The sequence below is a fragment of the Helianthus annuus genome, chromosome 17, assembly GCF_002127325.2.
Source record: "Helianthus annuus cultivar XRQ/B chromosome 17, HanXRQr2.0-SUNRISE, whole genome shotgun sequence".
In the NCBI taxonomy this organism is placed as follows: domain Eukaryota; kingdom Viridiplantae; phylum Streptophyta; class Magnoliopsida; order Asterales; family Asteraceae; genus Helianthus; species Helianthus annuus.
In genome coordinates, this window is record NC_035449.2 from 11,558,531 (window position 1) to 11,581,527 (window position 22,997).

Sequence of the window (22,997 nt, forward strand, 5' to 3'; positions counted from 1 at the left end):
CCCATAATATATTGAGCCCAACTAAAGATCTTCCACGATAAAATATCTAAAAGAGGTTGAACAACCCAAGAAGAATGAAATAGATGTTTCCCTAACTACTATGCTGATTAATCTACCCATAAATGCTATAAAACACAATACAAAGACATTTTCCAAACAAATTAAGTACGTTAAACATATTTCTCAAGAATTCAAAACCAAATTTTGGTGCTGTTTGTTTTTTCTGCGAGAAAAGGTCTGCAGTCTGCGGACCACATCTGCAGGCATCTGCAGGAGAAGAGGTGGACCAAATGTCTGCAGTCTGCAAGGAGAAGAGGGTTTGTTTTTTTTATATATAAAACCTCTTCTCACCCTCAACACACACAACACACATCTCTCTGATCTCTCTATCTGCCTCCCTCTACCACCACAACCACCGTCCACCACCACCACCACAACCAACCACCACCACTTCAGCCACCACCCACCCCGTCGCAGCCACCACCACCCTGTCGCAACCACCACCACCACCTAACGCTCACCACCACCATCTCCTCCTTCCTCACCCACCAACCCCGTCGCAACCACCAAGCACCACCGCCACCACGAAGCCAAGCACCACCACTTCAGCCGCCGTCAACCACCTCCACCGAAACCCTAATTTCACCATTTTCAAGGGTTTCGATTTGGGGGTTTCTGAAGAGAGAGAGAGAGAGAGAGAGGGAGGAGGGAACAGTGGTGGTTGTAACCGGAGATGCTTCACCATCTTCACCGGCACCGGAGCTGAACCGTGGTGGTTGTCACCGGGTTTCTGAAGAGAGAGAGAGAGAGAGATCAAGGGTTTCGATTTGGGGGTTTTGTCGGAGGTGGAGGTGGTGGCAGAGGAGGTGGTGTCGGAGGTGGAGGTGGTGGAGGTGGTGGCAGAGAAGGTGGTGGAGGTGGTGGTAGAGGTTGGCTGGAGGGAGAAGAGGAGAAGATGTTTGAAGAGGTTTGCAGACTTGGGGACATGTCTGCTTGGGGAAGAGGTGGGGAAGAGGTAAAATGTGAGAAGCTCTTCCGGAAAACAAACGAGCTGCAGACCTCAAACGTCTGCGCGCATCTGCGCGACGCAGACATAAGTGGCCAGAAGTGCTTCTGGCCAAAAAACAAACACCACCTTTAATAATTGTATATTATATTTGGTCCGACAATCCCAAAATGCTTTCTTGGTATATCACTTCTTGTTTCTAGTTTTGTCTCCTTCATATTGTGTACAATGAAGGATGGATGGATATAAAGGGACCAACATAGAATCAACATCTTATAATTAGTGTGATTTGGCTTTATTTCAATGATATGATATGATATGAAGACGATGAGAAATACATCAAGAAAAATGTATAAAGTCGGTGTTTCTAACTTTCTATTCTCGCATATGTGTTTTCTCTAGGTGACTTGCAAATTATGAAAGGAAATCAAACGCCAAGTTATCAAGCGAATGCTTTCTTTGTTATTATAAGTTTATAACCACTAAACCAATGTACGTATATCACATGCACCAGTGTAACACCTTGGTTGAAGGTATATTGCAGCTAGGTGATGAGTGTTTGGCTAATTTCATATGATTTATTTTGTCACTTTGATCCTAAGTTAAGGTTCAACCACACTTTGTTTGAGACCTTCTCAATGTAGCTCTTGCCTCTTAGGAAGATTATTTAATATAAGAATCTCTGATATTCTTTACTATACACACACATATTAATGCTTCGGGCTAAGAAGTAAGAACATGAAAAATCTGCCAGCCATGCACATAGGTTAGACCTATCGTGTAATAGGAGGGTGCTTGAGTTAGACAAAATGTTAAACATCTTGACACATTGTTGTACACATAATGCATAAAACCAATTTAGAAGGTCGTTTTTTAAATATGACAATGTAACACTCGAATTAATAAGAATAAAATTCTAGATTTTTATGTTACAAATTTAAGAAAAACATGAAGTACATAAGATTATATGAGTTTAGATAATTGAAGAAACTATATATTAAAATGAAAAAGGCCAACAATGGATGTTGATTCCTCCTTTACCTTTTGGTAGATTTTAACTATCTAACAAGTTCTCTTTAAGTCGGTAAATATCACTTCATAGTGTTTCTTACTAAGGTGCTGTATGTTTTTTCAGAGGTAAAATTTCTGCAGTCTGCAGACCACAGCTGCAGACATCTGCAGCAGAAGAGGTGGATTGTACCTCTCCAGTCTGCCAGAAGAAGACTGTTTGTTTTTTTAACTTCTGCAAGATGTTGAACACCATACAAATTCTAATTACCATTTATCACAATGAATATCATAATCAAACAACATAACAAACATGAGTAACACCAAAATTAACACAACAATTCTGAAAATTAACCCAAAAATTCAGCAAATTAACACCACAATTCTGAAAATTAACACCAATAGCCAGCAAAGTAACACCACAATTCTTAAAATTAACACCAAAATTCTGAAAACTAACATAAAAAATCTAAAAAATAACACCACAATCTGAAAACTAGCACCAATTTCTGAAAATTAACACAAAAAAAACATAAATTTAACTTACCTGGATAGACACTGATGAAGGCGGTTGCTGATGACGGTTACGAGGTGGCGGACGACCGGTGAGGAGGTAGGGTGACGAGGGGGCGGACGACTCGTGATGAGGGAGGGTGACGAGGGGGCAAACGACTGGTGAGGAGGGAGGGTGACGAGGTGGCGACGACTAATGAGGGGGGAAGTTGGCGGACGACTGAGAAGATGGGGTGGAGGAGAAGGGTGGAGAGGTGCTAGAGTTTTGTGGAGGAGAAGAGAGTCTGCAGACCCAAGAAGACCTTGATCCATGTCTGCACCAAAAAGAGTTTATGCAGACCTTTTTTAATGAAAGGTCTTCGAGAAAACAAACACACTGCAGATTTAAACGTCTGCACATGGTCTGCGTGGGGCAGACATAAGAGGTACTTAAGAGTTTTTTCACAAAAAACAAACACCCCTTAAGATGATAGAGATTACCAATTTTATCCACATTATTTGCTTTGGTTGAGATTATTAAATTCATTTTACTAATTGTTTTGGTCAAAAATTACCGAAACAATTAAGTGATCAAATTAGTTTTGTGAGGTGGTGTGCTAGTAATACTTGTGGAAAATATGTTGGTTTGTTAGTTTGCAAAAACAGTTTCAGGATATAGACCAGGATACCAAGCTATATCAATAATCAAACAATGAGCAGAAATGTAACGGTTGACACGAGATATACGAGGAAAGTCCTTGATCAATCTAGATCTCCGGCATAAAACCTCGGGAGCTGACAATCGTCGGCTGCCTTGTTCTTCTTATTATTTCAAAATTCAGGATACATTGCAGGATATGGCTCAGATCAATGCTAAGTGGTACAACGATTACAAGTGTTGAGTGTTTGTGCGTAACAGAAAGAAAAAAGAAGTGTGAGTTCGAGAGCAGTGAGTGAAGTGTGTGTGTTCCTATCGATCTGGCCTTATATTTATAGTTACAATTAACGAACTAACTTTCCTATAAACTAGGGATACTCCGGAATATTCCCTTTTGAACGTTGGAGACCCCTTCTTCCAGCTTCAACGTCCTTCTTCCAACTGATTGGAGCGAGTCTTCAGGAGAATAAGTCCACACAAACGTTATAAGCTTGCAGCCATAACCTACACGTGAATAATTAGTAACTGCCAGGATACTGCATCAGGATGTTACCAATATCCTGATCCGGTATCTTGGTCATAATCAGAAACAATAAAGTCAGGATATAATTCAGGATATGAGTTCAGAAAACCACCCATAACACTAATCAAGGTAATGATCATCTTTATAACCTTTTCTCTAAAATGATGTAGAGTACTAATATAATGCTTCTCTCGTGTGGCATAGATCATCAATCTAAATTCCATAATAAGGATAGAAGTGAACACTTATATACACTTGTTGGAGTCCTAAACATATTCAATGAACATGTGTAACCTGATCTTAACAACGAGCTTTTGGAGTCCTGAATGCCTATTGGCATATACTTCAACAAGATGCACAAGCAATGCATCTTTTCAAAATATAAAAAAAAAGAGAATGGACGCTTGTATTATCTTTCACAATATGATTTTGAAAAACAGAGATACAATGCTTTCTCCTGAATATGAAATCAATTATCCAACCATTAAATAAGTGGATGAAGATATTAATCTGAAGTTACAATGCCAAGAAACCAAAACAACCTTCGTTTGGAATTGGATCTTGTGGAACATATTGCCAACATTTATGTTTCCCATTTATTCGAATAGTTTAATGAAATGTTATATTCACAAAGCATAATTTACCATACATCATGTCTCACAAAAGAACTGTTCAATTTAATTGTGCTTTATGTTGTTGTACCCTTTGCATTTTGAATGGTACATGTTCCTTTTTCTCCTCGGCTTATATGTGTCTTTTGGTGAGTTCTTTCTCTCTCTAAAACATTAGCTCTTTGTATTCTCTCGAATCTATCGTTTTTTCTCTCTCTAAAACATCAGCAATCCACTCCTATCCCAACGACTTACGCGGTTCCACGGGGCCATTTCTGACCGTTTATGGCAGCGACGGACATGTAACTGCCTCAGTTTGCTGTATTTTGTTTTTAAAACTAATGAGATGTATTCCCTTCGTTTTGGGACGAATTGGAAAGAATGCGAAAAAAATTGATGTGATGGTGATACGAAGGAGAAGGCTTTGGTTAAATTGAGAAAAATCAGGAGGATATACTCTATCCTAATACTAATAAGTGAATCTTATATTAAAATTTCTATATTGATTTTTTAAGCTTCAAAACATGTTGAAATCCATCTCTAATGCAAGATTTCCCAACCGAAAAAGAGAGGGGGTAGGGGTGAGGTAAATAGGTTTTCTTAAAACTTTTGTTAATTAAAACCATACTTGTATGATGAGCACGTGTTTGAAACCCAATCAAATAGACGATGCAAGAGATGTAAAGAGCTTAAGGATTAGAAAAACCAAACTGGATTTATAGAGGCTCAGTGGATGTCAACTAATCTACTATACGTTATCTCCCTGATTATCTAGTTGGGAGTTTCTCCATTAATTGTTTGTGTTGAATGAAAAAGATCACCGGTAAATAAGCGTTTCACTAGGTCAAGATAGTAAACAAGCGTTTCACTAGGTCAAGATAGTGATCAACTTATACAACGTCTCACTAGATTAAGGTAGTGATTACCTTTTTCATTTCACCAATCTCAAGAGATGGTGATCACTTCTATCACTAATCACTATACATGTATAATGATGCTCCTTACAAACTTCTCACAAAGACAACGATATTGATCACCAAACAATCACAACACTAGAATGAAAGAAATGGAAGTTGTAGTACAACTCTTCTTTTCAATCTTTGATCTCTAATATCTCTTTAACTTGATGTTTGATTATCAAGTGAATTAGAGATATATGTATTAGATATGTATACGAGCGTGCTTTGATCAAAAGGGAAAAGAAAATGGCCAGGAAGGCTTGAACGTATAAACATAGCAATAAAACAAAAGCAAATGGCTACTGGCCAAACTACGATCGATCCCACTATTGCTCTAGCTACCATAGATGACCTGATCCCCCATTTTCACTTGCTTTTGATTTATGAAAGTTATGTATTGTCCTATCTATCCTTACAAACCCAATTTTACACACTCACACCAAATTTTAAGTTTCAAGAAAGGTACCATTGAATTAGATACAAAAATTGTGGGTTCGTACCGCGGAAGAGAGAAAGAACTCTAGATTCAAACCGGTTTGCGCTCGTAATTTCAATGATTTCATTTTCAACTGTGGCCTTTTAGAGTATAATATGCAGGGCCGTCGGTTCACGTGCTCAAGAGAGAATGGCAGAAAATTGAGCAAAATTGATCGTGTTTTGGTTAGTGCCGACTTTTTCAACAAATGGCCAAACGCCTGTTTGAGGGCCCACCCGTGTAGCTTCTCAGACCACTGTCCGTTGTCCCTCGAGGTTGTGGATTCGAATTTCGGTCCTCGCCCCTTTAGAATTTTCAGCTCATGGATAGGTCAGGCAGGTTTCGAGGAGGCTGTTTTGGATGCCGTGGGTGGTGGCGATCCTAATGATCCCCCGGACTTAGCGCTTACCAAAAAATTCTTTCGTATTCGGAAGAGGTTGAAAATATGGAGGGAGGATTTCTTAGCTAAAGAAAAGGAAGATGTGAAGCAAGCCTGTGAGGATTTGGAGAATTTGGAAGAGGCATTGGAGGTTAGGGAGCTATCGGAAGAAGAAGAGTGGATTTTAACTGAAAGCAAAAAGATGGTAAAAAATTTTGAAGATAGGAAAAATGCCGATCTGAAACAGCGTTCTAGAGTTAGATGGGCTATCGATGGGGATGAAAATTCAAAGTTTTTTCATGCGTTGATTAACAAGAGGAAAGCTACGAATTTCATTCCAGGTTTGATGATCAATGGGGAATGGTGCACGAAACCGGCACTTATTAAAAGAGAGGTTTTATCTTTTTTCCGCAACAAGTTCGTAGAAGATTTCAAAGTTCGGCCGTCTTTGTGCTGTGACGTTTTCAAATCGCTTTCCCAACCTTCAAAAGACAGCCTGGTGGTCCCTTTTAGCAAAGAGGAAATCAAGTGTGCGGTTTTCGGGTGTGGTGACGAGCGGGCTCCTGGGCCTGACGGGGTAAATTTCAAATTTTTGAAGAAATTCTGGCATTTATTTGAAGATGATTTCCATAATATTTTCAACAGATTTTATGAGGATGGTAACCTTAACTGCGGGTGTAGCTCTTCGTTTATTTGTCTTGTTCCTAAAATTAGTGATCCGGTGTCGTTGGGGAATTTTAGACCAATTAACCTGGTTGGAGTTATCAGCAAGGTTGTGTCTAAAGTCTTGGCAAATAGGCTGAGAATGGTGCTGGAAGAGGTTATATCTGACTCCCAGTCGGCTTTTATTGAAGGTAAATTCATCTTGGATGGTCCGCTCATCGTCAACGAAGTCCTTTCATGGCTTAAGAAGGAAAAAATGAAGGCCTTCATTTTGAAGATTGATTTTGAGAAAGCTTACGACAACGTCAATTGGAATTTCGTGATTTCCGTTTTGAATCAAATGGGTTTTCCTCCTAGATGGAACTGCTGGGTTCTTGGGATTCTGAAGTCGGCTAGGTCTTCGGTCTTAGTGAATGGTTCGCCTACATTCGAATTCATTTGTGGTAAAGGCATGAGGCAAGGGGATCCCCTATCGCCTTTCCTGTTTCTGATTGTGATGGAGGCGCTTTCATGTATGTTGGGTAAGGCTAGAAGAGAGGGAGCAATCAACGGTATTCGGCTGCCCAGAAGTGGTCCCGTCTTATCCCACTTATTCTACGCGGACGACGCTATTATTCTAGGTGATTGGTCGCAGTCTGAAGTTACAAATGTGGTTAGAATACTTCGGTGTTTCTACATATGCTCGGGGCTTAAGATCAACATGTCGAAATCTAATTTGTACGGTGTTGGGGTTTCGGGTGGAGAGGTTGACGGAATGGCTAGCATCGTGGGTTGTAGACCCGACTCTCTTCCGTTCACTTATTTGGGCTTGTTGGTTGGTGCTAACATGAATCGGATTAACAACTGGAAACCGGTGTTTGATATTTTTGAAAAGAGGCTTGCGACTTGGAAATCATCTCTATTATCTATCGGGGGCAGAGTTACGGTGATAAAATCAGTGCTAGAAAGCTTGCCGACCTATTACTTCTCTTTATACAAGGCCCCAAAAAAGGTAATTAATGACTTGGAATGCATTATAAAAAAGTTTTTGTGGGGTGGTTCGAGTAGTGGCAGGAAGATGCATTGGGTTGGTTGGGACCGGGTGGCGTTGGATAAAAGAAAGGGGGGCCTCGGCATTTGTAAACTTGGAGATACTAATGTCGCCCTTCTCGCGAAATGGGGATGGAGATTTAAGACTGAGCCGATGAATCTTTGGAGGAAGGTCGTCGGTTCAATTCATTGGAGTAGGGTGTCATGGGAATGCATTCCTTTCAAGTCCTCTTACGGTGGAGTTTGGAGCAACATTGCGAAAATTTTTGTTAAAACTAAAGTGAATGGTCTGCCGTTGCGTAACTGTATTAAAGGTATTGTTGGGGAAGGAGATGCGATCTCGTTCTGGCTTGACCCGTGGTTGACCGATGCTCCATTAAGGGTGATTTTCCCAGCCATTTTCTTGTTAGAGTCTAACAAGAAATGTATGGTCCGTGACCGTGTGGACGTTCATGATCCGGAACGGCTGTGTAGGTGGGAATGGAAGCGTATCCCATCCTCGGAGCAGGAGCTTATCGATATCCAGCAGATTAATAGTATGGTTCGTGGGACTGTTTTTCAGCCCGGGATAGATAGATGGTGCTGGATCCCTGATAAGAAAGGCAAATTCTCGGTTTCAAACATAAAAAAGTTGCTGAAATTCGATATGGATGTTAGTAGCAGGTTTATTATGCACTGGTGTAAGTGGGTCCCTTCGAAATGTAGTATATTCGCTTGGCGTGCGGAGATGGGAAGTATTCCTACAGTTGCTGCTCTCAAAAATAGGAATATCCAGATCGAAGACTTGTCATGTACGATGTGTAATTCTGCGGAAGAAACGGTTGACCACATCTTCACCTCGTGTTCGGTGGCAGTTAGGTTATGGGAGCTTATCAGGAACTGGTGCAACACTCCCCCTTTTATGGTTTTCGCTTTCAGAGATCTTCTGGAGTGGTACGACTATTCGGGGCTGTCGGGCTGCGCCAAAGAGGCGTTCGAAGGTATCATTATCGTTGCTTGCTGGAGCTTATGGAAATCCAGGAACGAAGCCAGATTCGCTAACAAGCCGGTCAAAGCGGAAAACATCTTTAGTCAGGTTAAAGCTATTAGTTTTCTTTGGTTCGTTAATAGATCGCGTCACAAAGATATTTTATGGGATGATTGGTGTAATTTTGTAAATATGTAGTTTCGGGTTTTGTCGGTCGGCCCGGTTTGTGGGCTGGCTGGGGTGTTTCTGTTTGTGGTTTTAATGAAAGTTACTGTTCAAAAAAAAAAAATATCAAAATAGAAAAAAAAAATAATTTTGTATTTTGTAAAACATGTTTGATGGTTTCCACATTGCTCTTGGCTTAAGACTTTAAATATAACACCTCAATATTTTTTAATTATTATTATTGGTGTATTTGTAAGTAGGGCTGTGCAACGGTTCAGAACCGAATCGAACCGAACCGAACCGGAACCGGACCGGAACCGTTAATTGCTAAATTTAAGAACCGGAACCGAACCATATTATAACGGTTCTGGTTCGGTTCCGAACCGGTTAAGCGGTTCTCGTGTAAACGGTTCTCGCGGGAACCGGTTGACAATTAAATCCTAAAATTAACAATTCAATAGAAACGAATCAAACAATTTAAAACATTAACTAAGAGTTGCAACATTCAAAGTTCAGACCAACCAAAATAAGAGTAGCAAAGAAACAATAAAAAATTTCAAGCCACAAACAATCTCTAAATGAAACTATTACAACCATCGTGTTGACAATTAAAACAAGCGATACACTAGTTATATACACATTTACAATTCGATCAACATTGATTTGATTATTTTTGTTCAATTTTTATTTTCACATACAGAAAACTATATGTATCAGAAGGCAAACATCTAGAAAGAAAATATATGCAATCATAAAAAAGGTCATGTATAATAGCGTACTTGTATTTGTAGGGTGTTGATGGAGATGAACTTGTATGATAGCAATTAGGTTAGGGTTGAAAGATAGAGAAAAATTAGAAGATGAAAGATGAGATCGTGGAATGAATATAAGAAGAGGGAATAAGAATTAGGATGGTCGTATGATGTTGAAAAACCCATTAATAAAATAGGGTTTTAAATATTTATAAACCCAACTGGTTCTAGCGGTTCTTTAACCGGAACCGTAGTTTTAACCGGAATCGAACCGCGAACCGTTTTTACCCAAATTTAAGAACTGAAACCGGACCCTATATCCAAAAATACGGTTTGGATCTAGCGGTTCAGGTTCAGTTCCCCGGTTCTGACGGTTCTGAACCGTATACTGCTCAGCCCTATTTGTAAGCGAACATAAACCAAGAGAATTCTCATAACCAAGGTCCAAACAAGGTCATGCATTGATGTTGGGTTGTTGAACCTCTTTTAAAAATAAATTTCGTTGATATTTTTTTTCTTCCTTATTCTCCAATGAAACAATAGTTTATAGATTTATAGAAAAAAAAATGGTTATGAAAACTTTTGATGAGAAAGCTGAAATAAAACTTTTCTTGAATTTTGAAGATTAGAAAAAGGTTGAGTTGCCCTAATTATTATTATTTATTTATATTATTAAAATTGTTAATTCTAAATAATCATTAAATTTTAAGAAGTTTATAATTCATATAGATTTAAGAAGTTTCTAATGCATATAGAGATATAGCATGTTTTATAACATTTTTACACGGACTTTTCTATATATAATATACTAGCCTAAGATCCCGCGAGTTTCGCGGGTCGCTTAACACGAACATATAATATCTACCGACATTGAAGCCCATGTAGATCATCATTTTTGTTCTATTTGTCCTATCAAATACATATATGATTACAATATAAATACCATGAAATTGGACATATTTTTTTAAGTTTCTAAATTAATTTAGCAATATCATCATTACATACATGTTTTTTTTTGTGACCTCAAATGAATGCTGTAAAATTGTATGTAATGATGATATTGCTAAATTAATTTAGAAACTTAAAAAATATGCTCCAATTTCATGGTATTTATATTGTAATCATATATGTATTTGATAGTACAAATAGAACAAAAATGATGATCTACATGGGCTTCAATGTCGGTAGATATTATATGTTCGTGTTAAGCCACCCGCGAAACTCGCGGGATCTTAGGCTAGTTGTATTATATATTTGTGTTTTTTTAGTAAAATTTTAATTTTAATATACTAATTTGCGAAAAAAGTTAAAAAACTCGGGTTGAACATGTTGTGTTCGGGTTCATATGTATGATACGATTTTCGGGTTCGTCTAAAATTACGGGTTCGGGTCGAGTTGGAACCACTAACCCGACCCGTTTGGCATTTACCCAACCTGTGACTACATGTACCATAACATTAACAGTTTTGACTCTATACCCAACACGGTCATTATTAGATAAATGGCCTGCTTAAGAAAATTTGACATAATTTATCTACATACCTGCACAATGGAGAGAAGGGAGTCAAGGCCATCCAATGTTGAAGCGCGTACAGGAACTCCAATCACGGGTAATGGTGTTAGGGTAGCTACCATACCTAACCACACATTAAAATATTAACATTACCGTCTTTATAGCATACTTGAGTGTTAATATCTATAAATATCTATAGATTTAGATATGAATAATGGAAGGAGAGGATAAACCTGGCAAATGGGCTGCACCCCAGCACCAGCAATAATAACCTGAACACCTCGTTCTCGAGCAGATGTTGCATAAAAAACATCAGCTCAGGTGTCTGGTGTGCTGACACTATTCTTACCAAAGAAAAGATGGCAATACAAACTATTTTTAAGAAAATAAACCTGGAGTCTCCTCTGAACTTTCTTCTTCGAGAAATGATTTAACCTGCACTTCAACAATTCCCAATGAAGGCTCGACAACAGTTATGTGGCCCATCTTCCGTTGCTTTCGCAAAATAGATGAATATAACTCAATCCATTCCTTGGGACATGGGTCAGTATTACCACACCAAATGAAGTGAGTCAAGTGACACTCATTATTACAATAAACCACACCAGAGAGTGAACTTATTTGACGTAACACAACTTATGTAAATATATTTGATAGCTTCTGTAAATAACTTAACCGCCTAGACCACCCATATTTACACCTCTAGTATGAATTATAATTGTATCGGTCTTCCTTGTGCATTTATAAAATGAGAATTTAGTTTTTTTTTTTTTTTTTTTTTCTGAAAATGCACCTCGTTCATGAACAACTGGGGTAATAAGTAACAAATCAGCAGTCACATTGTCTCCAGGTATAACCATTTATACGTCTTCAGGTAACCACAAAGGTTAATTCTTTAATCAGCATTAACAATGATATTAGGGAGCTTAATAGTGAATATACACCACAGAACATGTGACATTAATAAGTTTCTCATGCTACCTTCAAAAATTTGCATCCTACTTTGCGCTTGGATCCCTTCACTTCAGACGATTGGTGAGATGAATGAATTAAAACGGTCTTCCTTTCTTTCCAGCCTAGCCTGGCTTGTACGACCACACCTGTGAACAAAAACTTATGAAGGCCGTGGAAGTACAAAATGAATTACTTGATTATAAAACACAATATCCAAATTGGAAAATAATTTATACCTAATAAAAGAAGAAGACAGACCATATCAACATTTGGAACATCAAGTCCGGTGAGTAGAAATATCCGTGGCTACTAAAACATTGAAACGACAGTCTCTAAAGCTCAATAGCATTTTCTCCCGCTGGTCTTGACATATATCGCGTTATGCCAACCGATCGATATCGTGCTTTCTTGGCATAAAAATTATACATTTACCCCATTTGTGTGCACCTGAAAATAAATTAAAATAAATATAAATTCCGCTAGTGATATAATTATCAATACGATTATAGTAAAACCGAAAAACAGTAATTGGATTTGGCTAGTCTGGCCCAAAAATGACTGGTCTTTATAAGCTTGATCCTAGATTGCTACGTGGACCGAGCTCAGTCATTTTACTTGATAATTCCGTAGGATCTTAAACTATATTAGCCTAAGAGCATTTGTACATGACTCAAAGATTTAGCATGATATTTATCATAAGCATCCAATAACGCACTATCATGAAGGCGGAATCACATATTTTCAAAAATGACATTGTAAATCTCAAAGAAATTGTAGTATACAATCATGATTTAAAAAAAATCTACATGTTAATTAAGTATTATTAAGCCAAATAAGAAAAAGAATACACATTTTCTACATTGAATGTAGTTGATCTTGCTAGGGTAATTTGAATGCCCCTGACATTATGCTTGGTAAACCTGAGAAAATAATAATGTGAATCAATTATAGTATTCTGGTTAGTTAGAGCAATCCTATATTAAACTTAAAAGTATTAAATCAAACTTTAGTCAGATGTCATAAGATAAAAACTACAGCTAAACGACATGATTCATGAATCGTGAAGACATAAAGCTAATCACAAATGTGAATGTGCCTTGGGCCCAAGCGAAAATCGACTGCTTATCAACATATTTAACATGCTCTAAAACCCTCACTTCTCATGAAATAACAATAAGTTAATCAATATCAAATTATATATTACTATACATCTATAAAACTCAGTTTTTTGACCCAATTCCAGCTGACAGAACCTGTTTGTTTGCCACTTTAAAACACATATCGAAAGAAATATACCCCAAGACGAAATGCAGTCTCTCTACTTCGGCAGTTCATCAATGAAGGTTGACTGAAAATTATAACAACAAACATTAAACTGGAAGAAGTAGAAAACTCCAGCGAATCCCAAATATCACCTAATTTGTTAGCAAATAGATTGTAAATCATACTAAGTTGAAAAGATATTTAAACCCTAACAACCAAAATCTGTAATATGAGGTAACCGAATGGTTATAAACTAAGTTGAGAAAATTATATGTCCCATGTTATAATGAAAAATACTACCTGAAGGGAAAGATCAATTTGATTTGCTAAATAACTTTACAACTTGAAATGGAGATAAACCTAAATCATGTGAATTAACCTAAATCCACAACGAACAATGCTAAAATGCCATCTTTTACATGTGCAAACATAATAAATATCTAATATTTTTTTTCAAGGATAATTAGTAAAAATCAGTCAAATCTCCGAAGAATTACATAACCAGTTGAACAAAGCCTATCATACAAAGAGCCCCTAAAATCAGCAAAGATGCATACCTGGATGAGAGTTCACCTGGTTCCAATTTAGGGTTTCTGAAAGGAAACGAAAAAAACCCTAATCAAAGAAAGTTACATATAGAGATCGACTTTAGAAATTGGGTGAGAGGAGAAATTGGATGAGAGGTCAAAGGTTCTTTGATACCTGGAGATTTAAACAAAAAAAACCCTAATAAAAGAAAGTTACATTTAGAGTACTAAAGATCAAGGGTTCTTGAATACCTGTTGCTTACTTGATTCAACTCGCCATGTAAGGTTACCTGAGGATAAAAATTTCCATCGATGTGATTAGAGATCGAAGGCGGAGAATGTTGTGTTGCTTGAAAGATTTATAGGGTTAGTTTATAGTGAAATAGGAAAGGAGATCGAAGGAGAAGGAATTTCATTCTGAGTGTGAGACCGATGAAAGACATTGGCGAAAAAAAGGAATGTAGAAGAAGCAGCAACAGTGTAAAGAGGAGAGGAAGAAAGAATGTGTGGCATTTAGGGTTTGGAACGGAGAAGGAAAAAGAGCGGAGGTGTGTGGTTTTGCCGCTCATATTGATTCAAGAAGGAGCGATAAGATGCCAGGTGGCAATAAGTGGTTTAAGAAAATGCCAAGTGGCACCAAAATGTATTGTTTTAATATAGATAATAGATTATAAATTATAAATATAAATTGCAAATAATAAAAGTTTTTTTTTTTTATTTTTTGAAAGGAAATAATAAAAGTTAATTACTCACATTCTCGTTTTGAATAAAAGAAATTGGTTGACCAAATATGAGCCAAATATATACCGCATAAATTGGTTGACCAATATTTTGTCTCACCTTTTTCAGTTGACCTAATTCAGGATCTTATAACCAACCCTATGCAACATTTTAAATTCCAAACATAGAGAAACGTACAACTCTTATATGCACACTTTACAACTCACATCAACATATCATTCTAAATCAAGTAATTTTATACTTTGAAAGCAATAAGTCGGGTGACCCGGTCCAAGTGAAGAACCGGCCAAACCGCGTTGAATGCTTCAAAAACCGGAGCCGAGAAAGAAACAGTAAAAGTTACACATAGACCCCTTGGAAAAATAGAATTGTGTCGTTTTCAGCGACTGTTGAAAGCTAATGATTAGTACCAACCTCCAAAGTACAGCTGTTTATATGCCACAATAGATGCCCACAGGTTTCAGCGTATCCCCTAATAAACGCATGATTTATGGAAAAAATATGTTACAAAAATAAATAAATATATTTGGCTATTTTAATTTTTTAACGGCCAACGAATACTTTAAATGGGCTGTTGGCAAAATTCACCACATCGTAATACTGAATACACTCGTTTGAGAACCAAGAAAAAACGCTCACCTAGGGCCGAAACCCATAAACACTCGCCCGAAGGCATGGCCGTGTGGTGCGATAAAATCCACTCAGTTCAAAGATCAAACTAGCGATCTTCGTCTAATATTACATCATCGCTAGGTGTTGAAGAAAAATTTTAAACTAATTTCAGCTTTTTTTTTTCAATAAAAAGAAGTTTGTAATAAATTTCTGTATGATAAAACCCTTACATCTCACGTTAATTAGAAAAAGAAAGCAGTATTAGAGAAAATATTTATAAAAACTAAAGACACCCTCATTCAACCTTGCTGAAGTATAAATGATAATAAATAAAAATGTCACTAAAACGAGTTCTCCACCAAAATTTTGCGAGTCGTCTATCACGTCGTCTGTTAACGTCAGGGGCGGATCCAGCCCGTATTTATGGGTTCACAGGAACCCAATGTGTTTGGAAAAAACGAAAAAAAAATAGTGAGAACTTTGTAGAATTTAGAAAAAATTAGTAAGAATTAAAGATAATTTAACAAAAGGAACCCATTAGAATAAAATCCTACATCCACCACTGGTTAACCAATACATACAAGTTGAATAACGAGCTCCCCAGCCAAAATTTTGAGAGCCGCCTATCAAGTCGTCTGTTAACGTATACATACAAGTTGAACAACAAGCTTCCCAACCAAAATTTTGTGAGCCGCCTCACGTCGTCTGTTAACGTATACATACAAGTTGAATAACAGAATCTGTAAAAGGACAAATGTTATAGTATTTAATTTTATTCAAAATTTACTATTCTAGTCGTCTAGAGTTTAAAATAGTTGACCACTTTTTGATTTTGGTTTAATTTACATCTTAATCCAGCTATATTAATTTGTTTATAATAATAAAAACTTTGGTAGAATATTTTTTTTTGAACGGCAAATTTGGATCACTGACGGACCACTGGAGTATCATCGTGTCACCAGAGGAACCACCCGATCATATCCATCTCCACTAGGCATAATGCCACACCAATTCAGGAGGAAACCCAATAAACATGGGAAAACCCCCCTTGTGGGAATCGAACCCAGAACCTATTGGTCCTAAAGCCTTATCCCACCACCAAGATGCCACTAGGCTATAAGGGTGAAGGGGGTGCACACCTAATAGGTGAGTGCCCTCTCTTACGCCAAACCAATCCCCGTGTGCCACGTCAACTCCCCTCTTAAACTCCCCTAACACCCCCATTTGATGGCGCCACTCCCCTATTAGGTGAATTGGGTTTTTTTTTTTAAAAAAAAAAAAAAAAAAAAGGGAAAGCATTGATTGGTTGAAAGTGGGCTGGCCCCACCACCTTTCCCCTCTCTCCTTCGGCACCTCATCACCGTTTTCCACCCTCTCTCTCTTCACCGCCTTTGTTGGCGGCACAATCCCGATCGGGATTTCGACTCACCGAAGGGGTTGCCCGAAGGCACCCCGTACCCCCTAAAGCCATGGGCACTTTGGTAGAATATTAAAACAACTTATCTCAAGGGTATTTTGGGGAACCAACAATCAATAAAACGACACGTTTTGAGCGGCAAAGGGTGCATTTGGTTGAACAAACCTAACCACCACTTTCTTTCGTGGTTCACACTCATTTTGCTTTTTCCCTTTTCTTTTTATTTTATTTTTATCATAAATTACCAATAATATATATTATACTCTCTCTCTCCTTTTTCGGCTTTCTAAACCCACTCTCTCTCTAGATTTCATCTACTGTTCCTCTCTCCTCTCTCTCTCTAACCTCTCTTCGCCGGCCGGAAACTGACCTGTCATCGCCGGTAACAGGTTCACCGTTGATACTAACAACCGGAGCTCTATCCGCACGAGTTATTTTCAGCAATTGCGGTTGAAGAAACGGTTACAACTACTTTTGTGCGGTTATTGGAGGTTATACAGAGTTTAAGCGGTTGAATCTTCCGATCTCTTCGTGTAGTGGTTGTTTTACGGGAATGTACCGGAGTTATTGGCTGAGATCGTGATTTAGGGTTGAGGAGTTGAGATTTGTGGTTGTTGCGGTTTTTTATGCGTGTTTTCTGTTAATCTGTTTTGATTGGATGATTTTGGTGAAGTACGAGAAGACGGAGGGTTCCGGTGACGAAATTTGGAATGATATGGTAAATTACTGTTAATTTTTTTATGAATTTGTTATACATGAATGATTGTTGTGTGTTAATCGATAGCATTATGTGATTTGTGTGTTTATATTTCAGTTTCTGAATTTAATTATGTGTCTATTTTTCTGTGAATTAAGATGAACTTTAAAGGTTGTTTAGTCATCACTTTGTCTTTTTGTATCCTGTAAATTTAACATAATGATTTTCTTTTCCGTGATGATTTTGATTTTGTTTCGCTGTAGAATTTTTATAATTTGTTTTTATTTATTTTTTATTATTTTTATAGATGATCTGTTCACTTTGACTTGGTCTATATGATTTCTGTAAAGAATTTGTTATTTTAACATTCAGTTGGTAGATTTATGTTGTTAATGTTACATTGTTTCGAAGATATTCTTCCATATTTCATAAAATATTGAAGGTTTTGTATGGAAATAAATCTGATGAACAGATATGGCCTATTGTAAGAATCTAATGAGATAACTGTTGAATTTCTTGTGGAAATTTCTGTATTATTTCCTTAATAATATGTTTATGATCTTGAATCTGTATGTCGATTGATATATGATCATGTATTGATGTATTATTTTTTTTTCTAGGGGGAAGGAAGGATTTGTTTCTCCAGAGAAGCGAAGCTAGAATTTTTGAAGCATAAGAGGCTTCAGCGAATTAAAGCAGGCACATTAAATGATAGTGCACCTGTGATGAACATAACGACTAGAAGCAGTGGAGATTCTTTAAGAGGTTCTGCACCCTGTGGTGTGAGATCATTCAGAAATCCAGATATATCTACACGATCTGGGTGTGTTATAAATGGGAGAGATACTATGTCAAAGCCGAAGGTTGAGAAATTTGACACAACTGATCTTGATTGGACTGATAAGATGCCCGAGTGCCCTGTATATTATCCAAGTAAAGAAGAATTTGACGATCCTTTGGCGTATCTGCAAAAAATCGCCCCAGAAGCTTCACAATACGGTAAAATTCGCAATGGGATTGTGTATGTCTATGTGTGTATGCATATAGCATGTTTGTTAATTTGCAATGCATTTGCCACTAATGCTAGCTATAGATGTGACAGAACTTCAATGTCAAATTCTATAATAACTGTGTGGTAGAATTTGACAATGCGTTAAATGCAAACTAAAGTGTAACTGATTTTAAGTGATAAGGCTTAGAACTTATTAAAAACTTGATTAAGATCTAAGTCATCATCATATGAGGGTTTACAACCTTACGATACTATCATGACATTCTTCTGTAAAAATGATATATTATTTCATTAATTGATAACAAGTTATTTTCTTGGAATTCTTTTCAGGTATCTGCAAGATTGTTTCACCTTTGAATGCTTCCGTACCCGCAGGCATGGTTTTAATGAAAGAGAAACCCAGTTTTAGATTTACAACAAGAGTGCAGCCTCTTCGTCTTGCTGAGTGGAATTCTGATGATAAGGTTACCTTTTTCCTAAGCGGAAGGTGAGTTTGCTTTATTTTAGTTACGTTTTATTTTTTTTAGTCAGCACTTTCAGAGTTTAAGTAGCATTTTCTCTTCAGAAACTACACGTTCCGTGAGTATGAGAAAATGGCGAACAAGGTTTTTGCTCGTAGATATTATAGTTCTGGAAGTCTTCCTGCTACTTACATGGAAAAAGAATTTTGGAATGAAATAGCTTCCGGTAATACTGAAAGTGTCGAGTATGCGTGTGATGTTGATGGCAGTGCGTTTTCATCTTCTCCAATTGATGAACTTGGAAATAGCAAATGGAATTTAAAGGTTTCGATTCTTTTCCAGTCATTATATATACATATGCTGATAATGACTATATTTTGTTACATATGCTAGATTGTGCATGTTCCATTAACTAAAATAAAGTTATTACCTTTTTGCTTGTAGAAAGTTGCACGCTTGTCCAGATCGATCTTACGTCTTCTAGAAACGACAATTCCGGTATTCAAATAGCTTATCTTCTTTGATCGCGTATAGAAATTAATTGGTATGCTTTATTTACTTATCTTAGATTTTTATGATTTACAGGGAGTTACCGAACCAATGCTTTACATAGGGATGCTGTTCAGTATGTTTGCTTGGCATGTAGAAGACCATTACTTGTATAGGTATGTATTTCGTAAATTTACTTCATTATATGTTTCTAACTTTATGCTTATAGTCTTATACAATTATACTCCATTTGTTACAGCATTAATTACCATCATTGTGGAGCTGAAAAAACCTGGTACGGTGTTCCGGGTCACGCTGCACTAGATTTCGAAAAAGTCGTTCGTGAAAAGGTGTATAATCATGATATTCTGTCAACTGAAGGAGAAGACGGCGCTTTTGATGTTCTCTTAGGAAAAACAACCATATTTCCTCCTAATATTTTGTCACAACACGGCGTTCCGGTTTACAAGGCTGTCCAAAAGCCCGGGGAATATGTCGTCACGTTTCCCCGAGCATATCATGCAGGATTTAGTCATGGTAATTATTATTTTCTAAAGTATGATTTACAATGGCTCAAAGATTCTGTATCGTCATACTGATTTATTATTATAGGTTTTAATTGCGGTGAGGCTGTGAACTTTGCGATTGGTGACTGGTTCCCGTTGGGATCAATAGCTACACGTCGTTATGCACTTCTTAACCGGACACCTTTGATTCCTCACGAGGAACTTTTGTGTAAAGAAGCTATGCTTATTTCATCAGTTGGTGATTATGAAGATTTGGAATGTCGTTCTGTAGACAATGCATCCAGACTTACCATTAAGGCCTCATTTGTGAATTTAATACGTTTCCAACATCGTGCTCGTTGGTGCTTGATGAGATCTAGAGAGTGCGTGGGCGTTTCCGAACATTCTCATGCAACCATTCTTTGCAGTGTCTGCAAACGTGACTGCTATGTAGCTTATATCAACTGCAACTGCTATTTGCATCCTGTCTGCCTTCGCCATGGTATACTTACACATTACTTTCTAGTTTCTGGTGTTATATACATATAGTGTAAGGATTGGGAGAAAACCCATAGTTAGGGAGAAAACCTAGGAAACTCTAACCTCCCAACATTTTTTTTGAAAAAAAAATAACACATGTAAAATACATGTTTTTAAGAATGTTGAGCCAAAAAAACAAAAAAAGCGCCGAGGGATGTTTTTTTTTTTTAAATATAAACAAGTTTTGCGTAACGCGACTGTTACATATGTTACACAAAAGTTAATTTTTTTTTAAAAATTTGGTCGGCGCTTTTTGAGTTTTTTAGCTCAAAACCCTTAAAAACATGTATATTACACGGGTAAATTTTTTCAGAAAAAATGTTGGGAGGTTAGAGTTTCCTGGTTTTCTCCCTAACTAAGGGTTTCCTATATAACCTTGCCCTATATGTGTGTGTGTATATATATATATCTAAATTTGGTTTTGATGTGAGTCTTTTTGTTAAATCATGGTATTTCTTAAAATTGTTTCAGAGTTCAAGTCACTTAACTTGCCTTGTGGAACAAACTTTACACTCTCCGTAAGGGACGAACTCTTTGACATGGAGACCGTTTCCAAAACGTTTGAGGAGGATAAAGACGTCATCGACGAGGTGAAGCATCAATCTAGAAACGGAGATGACTCGATTCTGCTATCTAAGTTGTACCCACTAGCCGAATACGACGAATACAATTTGTATTGCAAGATTGAGCTTCACCAGGACCGCAATTCTAAACAGTCTGTTTCTGGGATCATGGATGTTGATGACACTTGTTCCGTACATAATCATGTAAGCTTAAAGTCAATGGTCATACGATATTTTTTTTTTCCATTTTTTCTTACATATGTAGTTTGACATTGCTCACCTTAGCAAATCTTTGTTTCAACAGATACACGGTGATAATAGTTCTTCTGAAGATATAACTACGGAAACACACAAAGCTTCACCAATTGATGTTAAAAGTACATGCCATTATAGTGACGACTCTGACTCCGAAATATTTAGGGTTAAACGCCGTTCATCGTTAAAACCTCAGCTAAGAAAACCGACCAGTTCTGTCCCTTCAAAATTCGAACGTCAGGTAGTCAGTCGGTCTCGATCTACACATATAATCAAATCAATGATTCCGTTTTTTTTCTTTCCATACTAACCTCAGTTACTTATGCTTGCACAGGGGCTTAAACGGTTAAAGAAAGTACAAACTGAGAGATCTGGACATAGTTCAGCACCCGAGTGGTTAATAAACGACAAAAATTATGTGTCAAAGGATGGATTTGGTGAAGACGGGATAAAAAAAGGAACAGCCCTAGAGCGTAATCCGAAACGACTTAAAGTAAAAGGCAACTTAATTAACGGTTCCTTCGAATGCAAGCAAATATCTTAGAGGTTTAACTTGGCTAACCTGGATTAAATTGGCGTTATAAAGTTGTACTAACAACACAGAGAAAAGTAGATGAAGTCATGAAGCAGTATGACAAAAGTTAACCCACATTGGTAGACACAACAGAAATATATTCTTTGCGCGGGCCTCTATTCGGCACTGTGCGAATTCTTTCTTCTTTCGATTTTAGGTTGGGATTAGCGGCTATTTGATGTACATTGTCGGTTTAACAGTTGATAAATTGTTACGAGGCTAAATGGTTGTTAATAATACCATTTAATGTCAAATTCCCTTGCTGTCTGCATGTTAGTTCCTTTGATTACATCAATTAGTTGATAAATTGTTTCGTTGGTTTTAAGCAAAGAATTTTCTGATTGTTGATTCTTTGGCTTAAAGACAAGACAAAGTTAGCTAAACACCTTGCTTTCATTCTACTCTCGGAGATGGTTTTTTGTTTTTAAAGTAAAAGGGTATTGTGGCGTTGACAGATTCTTTAACATAATTAGTGAAAGAACTAAACGTGTTAGACTAGTGGGTATGGAGAGCCTCATCCCCAAGGGGATGGGCCGCCACGTCGGCGCCACGTAGGAGTGGCTTGGAGGGGATGGACGTAGGGGGGGGGGGGTGGGGGATGAACCCCTTTATGTATATATGTATGTATGTATAGGTATATGTGAGAGAAGGGAGGAGAAGGGAGGCCCGGCGAGATCGGCTGGTGGGAGCCGGAAAGGACGGGACGGGGCGAGGGGGGCGGTGTGGGGGACCGGCACCGGGCCTCGCCGGGCCTAAGCCGCCCCCCATACCGCTTAGTCTTACTGACTTCTAAAAAAGTTAACCAAACGTATCATATATGGAAAGACTATATTATATTTTGTTTCCATATTCTAACGTAATAGTTGGTTTTTGCTTTAAATGTTTTGATAGGGCTTTTCATATCACAATTAGGAATAAAAGCATTTGGGGCCAATAAGTTGGTCTGAGTATGGGTTGTATGGCCCAAAGTCGAATCATAATTTCTTTCACAGATATTTGCGGGTCGGATATCGGTTGTAGTATATGGAGGTGGGAAAAAAACAGGTTAATTAACCGGAATCAGTTATTAACCAGTTAGTGGTTAATTTTAACCGCTGGTTAGTAATCAGTTTTAGATATTTAGTATACGAACCGGTTATCAACCAGTTTTTTTAACCAATTGACTGGTTAATCATAAAAAAAGAGC

General features: G+C 37.5%; 1 protein-coding gene and 1 long non-coding RNA gene across 6 annotated transcripts; one reads left to right on the plus strand and one right to left on the minus strand.

Annotated features, from left to right (window-relative positions):
- Nucleotides 1–11,007: 11,007 nt before the first annotated feature.
- Nucleotides 11,008–14,573, minus strand: LOC110922669. Of its 4 annotated transcripts, XR_002583356.2 has the most exons (8): nt 14,197–14,573; nt 13,975–14,010; nt 13,451–13,502; nt 13,014–13,074; nt 12,391–12,601; nt 12,182–12,300; nt 11,434–11,635; nt 11,008–11,324 (listed from the first exon to the last, which is right to left on the minus strand). It is a non-coding gene; the product is annotated as an uncharacterized LOC110922669 (long non-coding RNA). The 4 variants fall into 4 exon arrangements; XR_004886183.1 differs by lacking the exon at nt 13,014–13,074 and having other exon boundaries at nt 12,413–12,601; XR_004886182.1 differs by lacking the exon at nt 13,014–13,074.
- A 2,413-nt stretch (nt 14,574–16,986) lies between these two features.
- LOC110926510 (lysine-specific demethylase JMJ706) lies at nt 16,987–22,118 on the plus strand. 2 transcript variants are annotated; one of them, XM_022170279.2, is made up of 11 exons: nt 16,989–17,432; nt 18,032–18,410; nt 18,754–18,910; nt 18,989–19,208; nt 19,329–19,382; nt 19,470–19,549; nt 19,633–19,910; nt 19,986–20,381; nt 20,891–21,186; nt 21,287–21,478; nt 21,572–22,118. In XM_022170279.2, the coding sequence occupies exons 1-11, from the start codon at nt 17,373–17,375 to the stop codon at nt 21,779–21,781; spliced, it is 2,322 nt and encodes a 773-aa protein (XP_022025971.1). In that variant the 5' UTR covers nt 16,989–17,372; the 3' UTR covers nt 21,782–22,118. The 2 variants fall into 2 exon arrangements, with proteins under 2 accessions (XP_022025972.1, XP_022025971.1); XM_022170280.2 differs by lacking the exon at nt 21,572–22,118 and having other exon boundaries at nt 16,987–17,432; nt 21,268–21,427.
- Nucleotides 22,119–22,997: the final 879 nt, after the last annotated feature.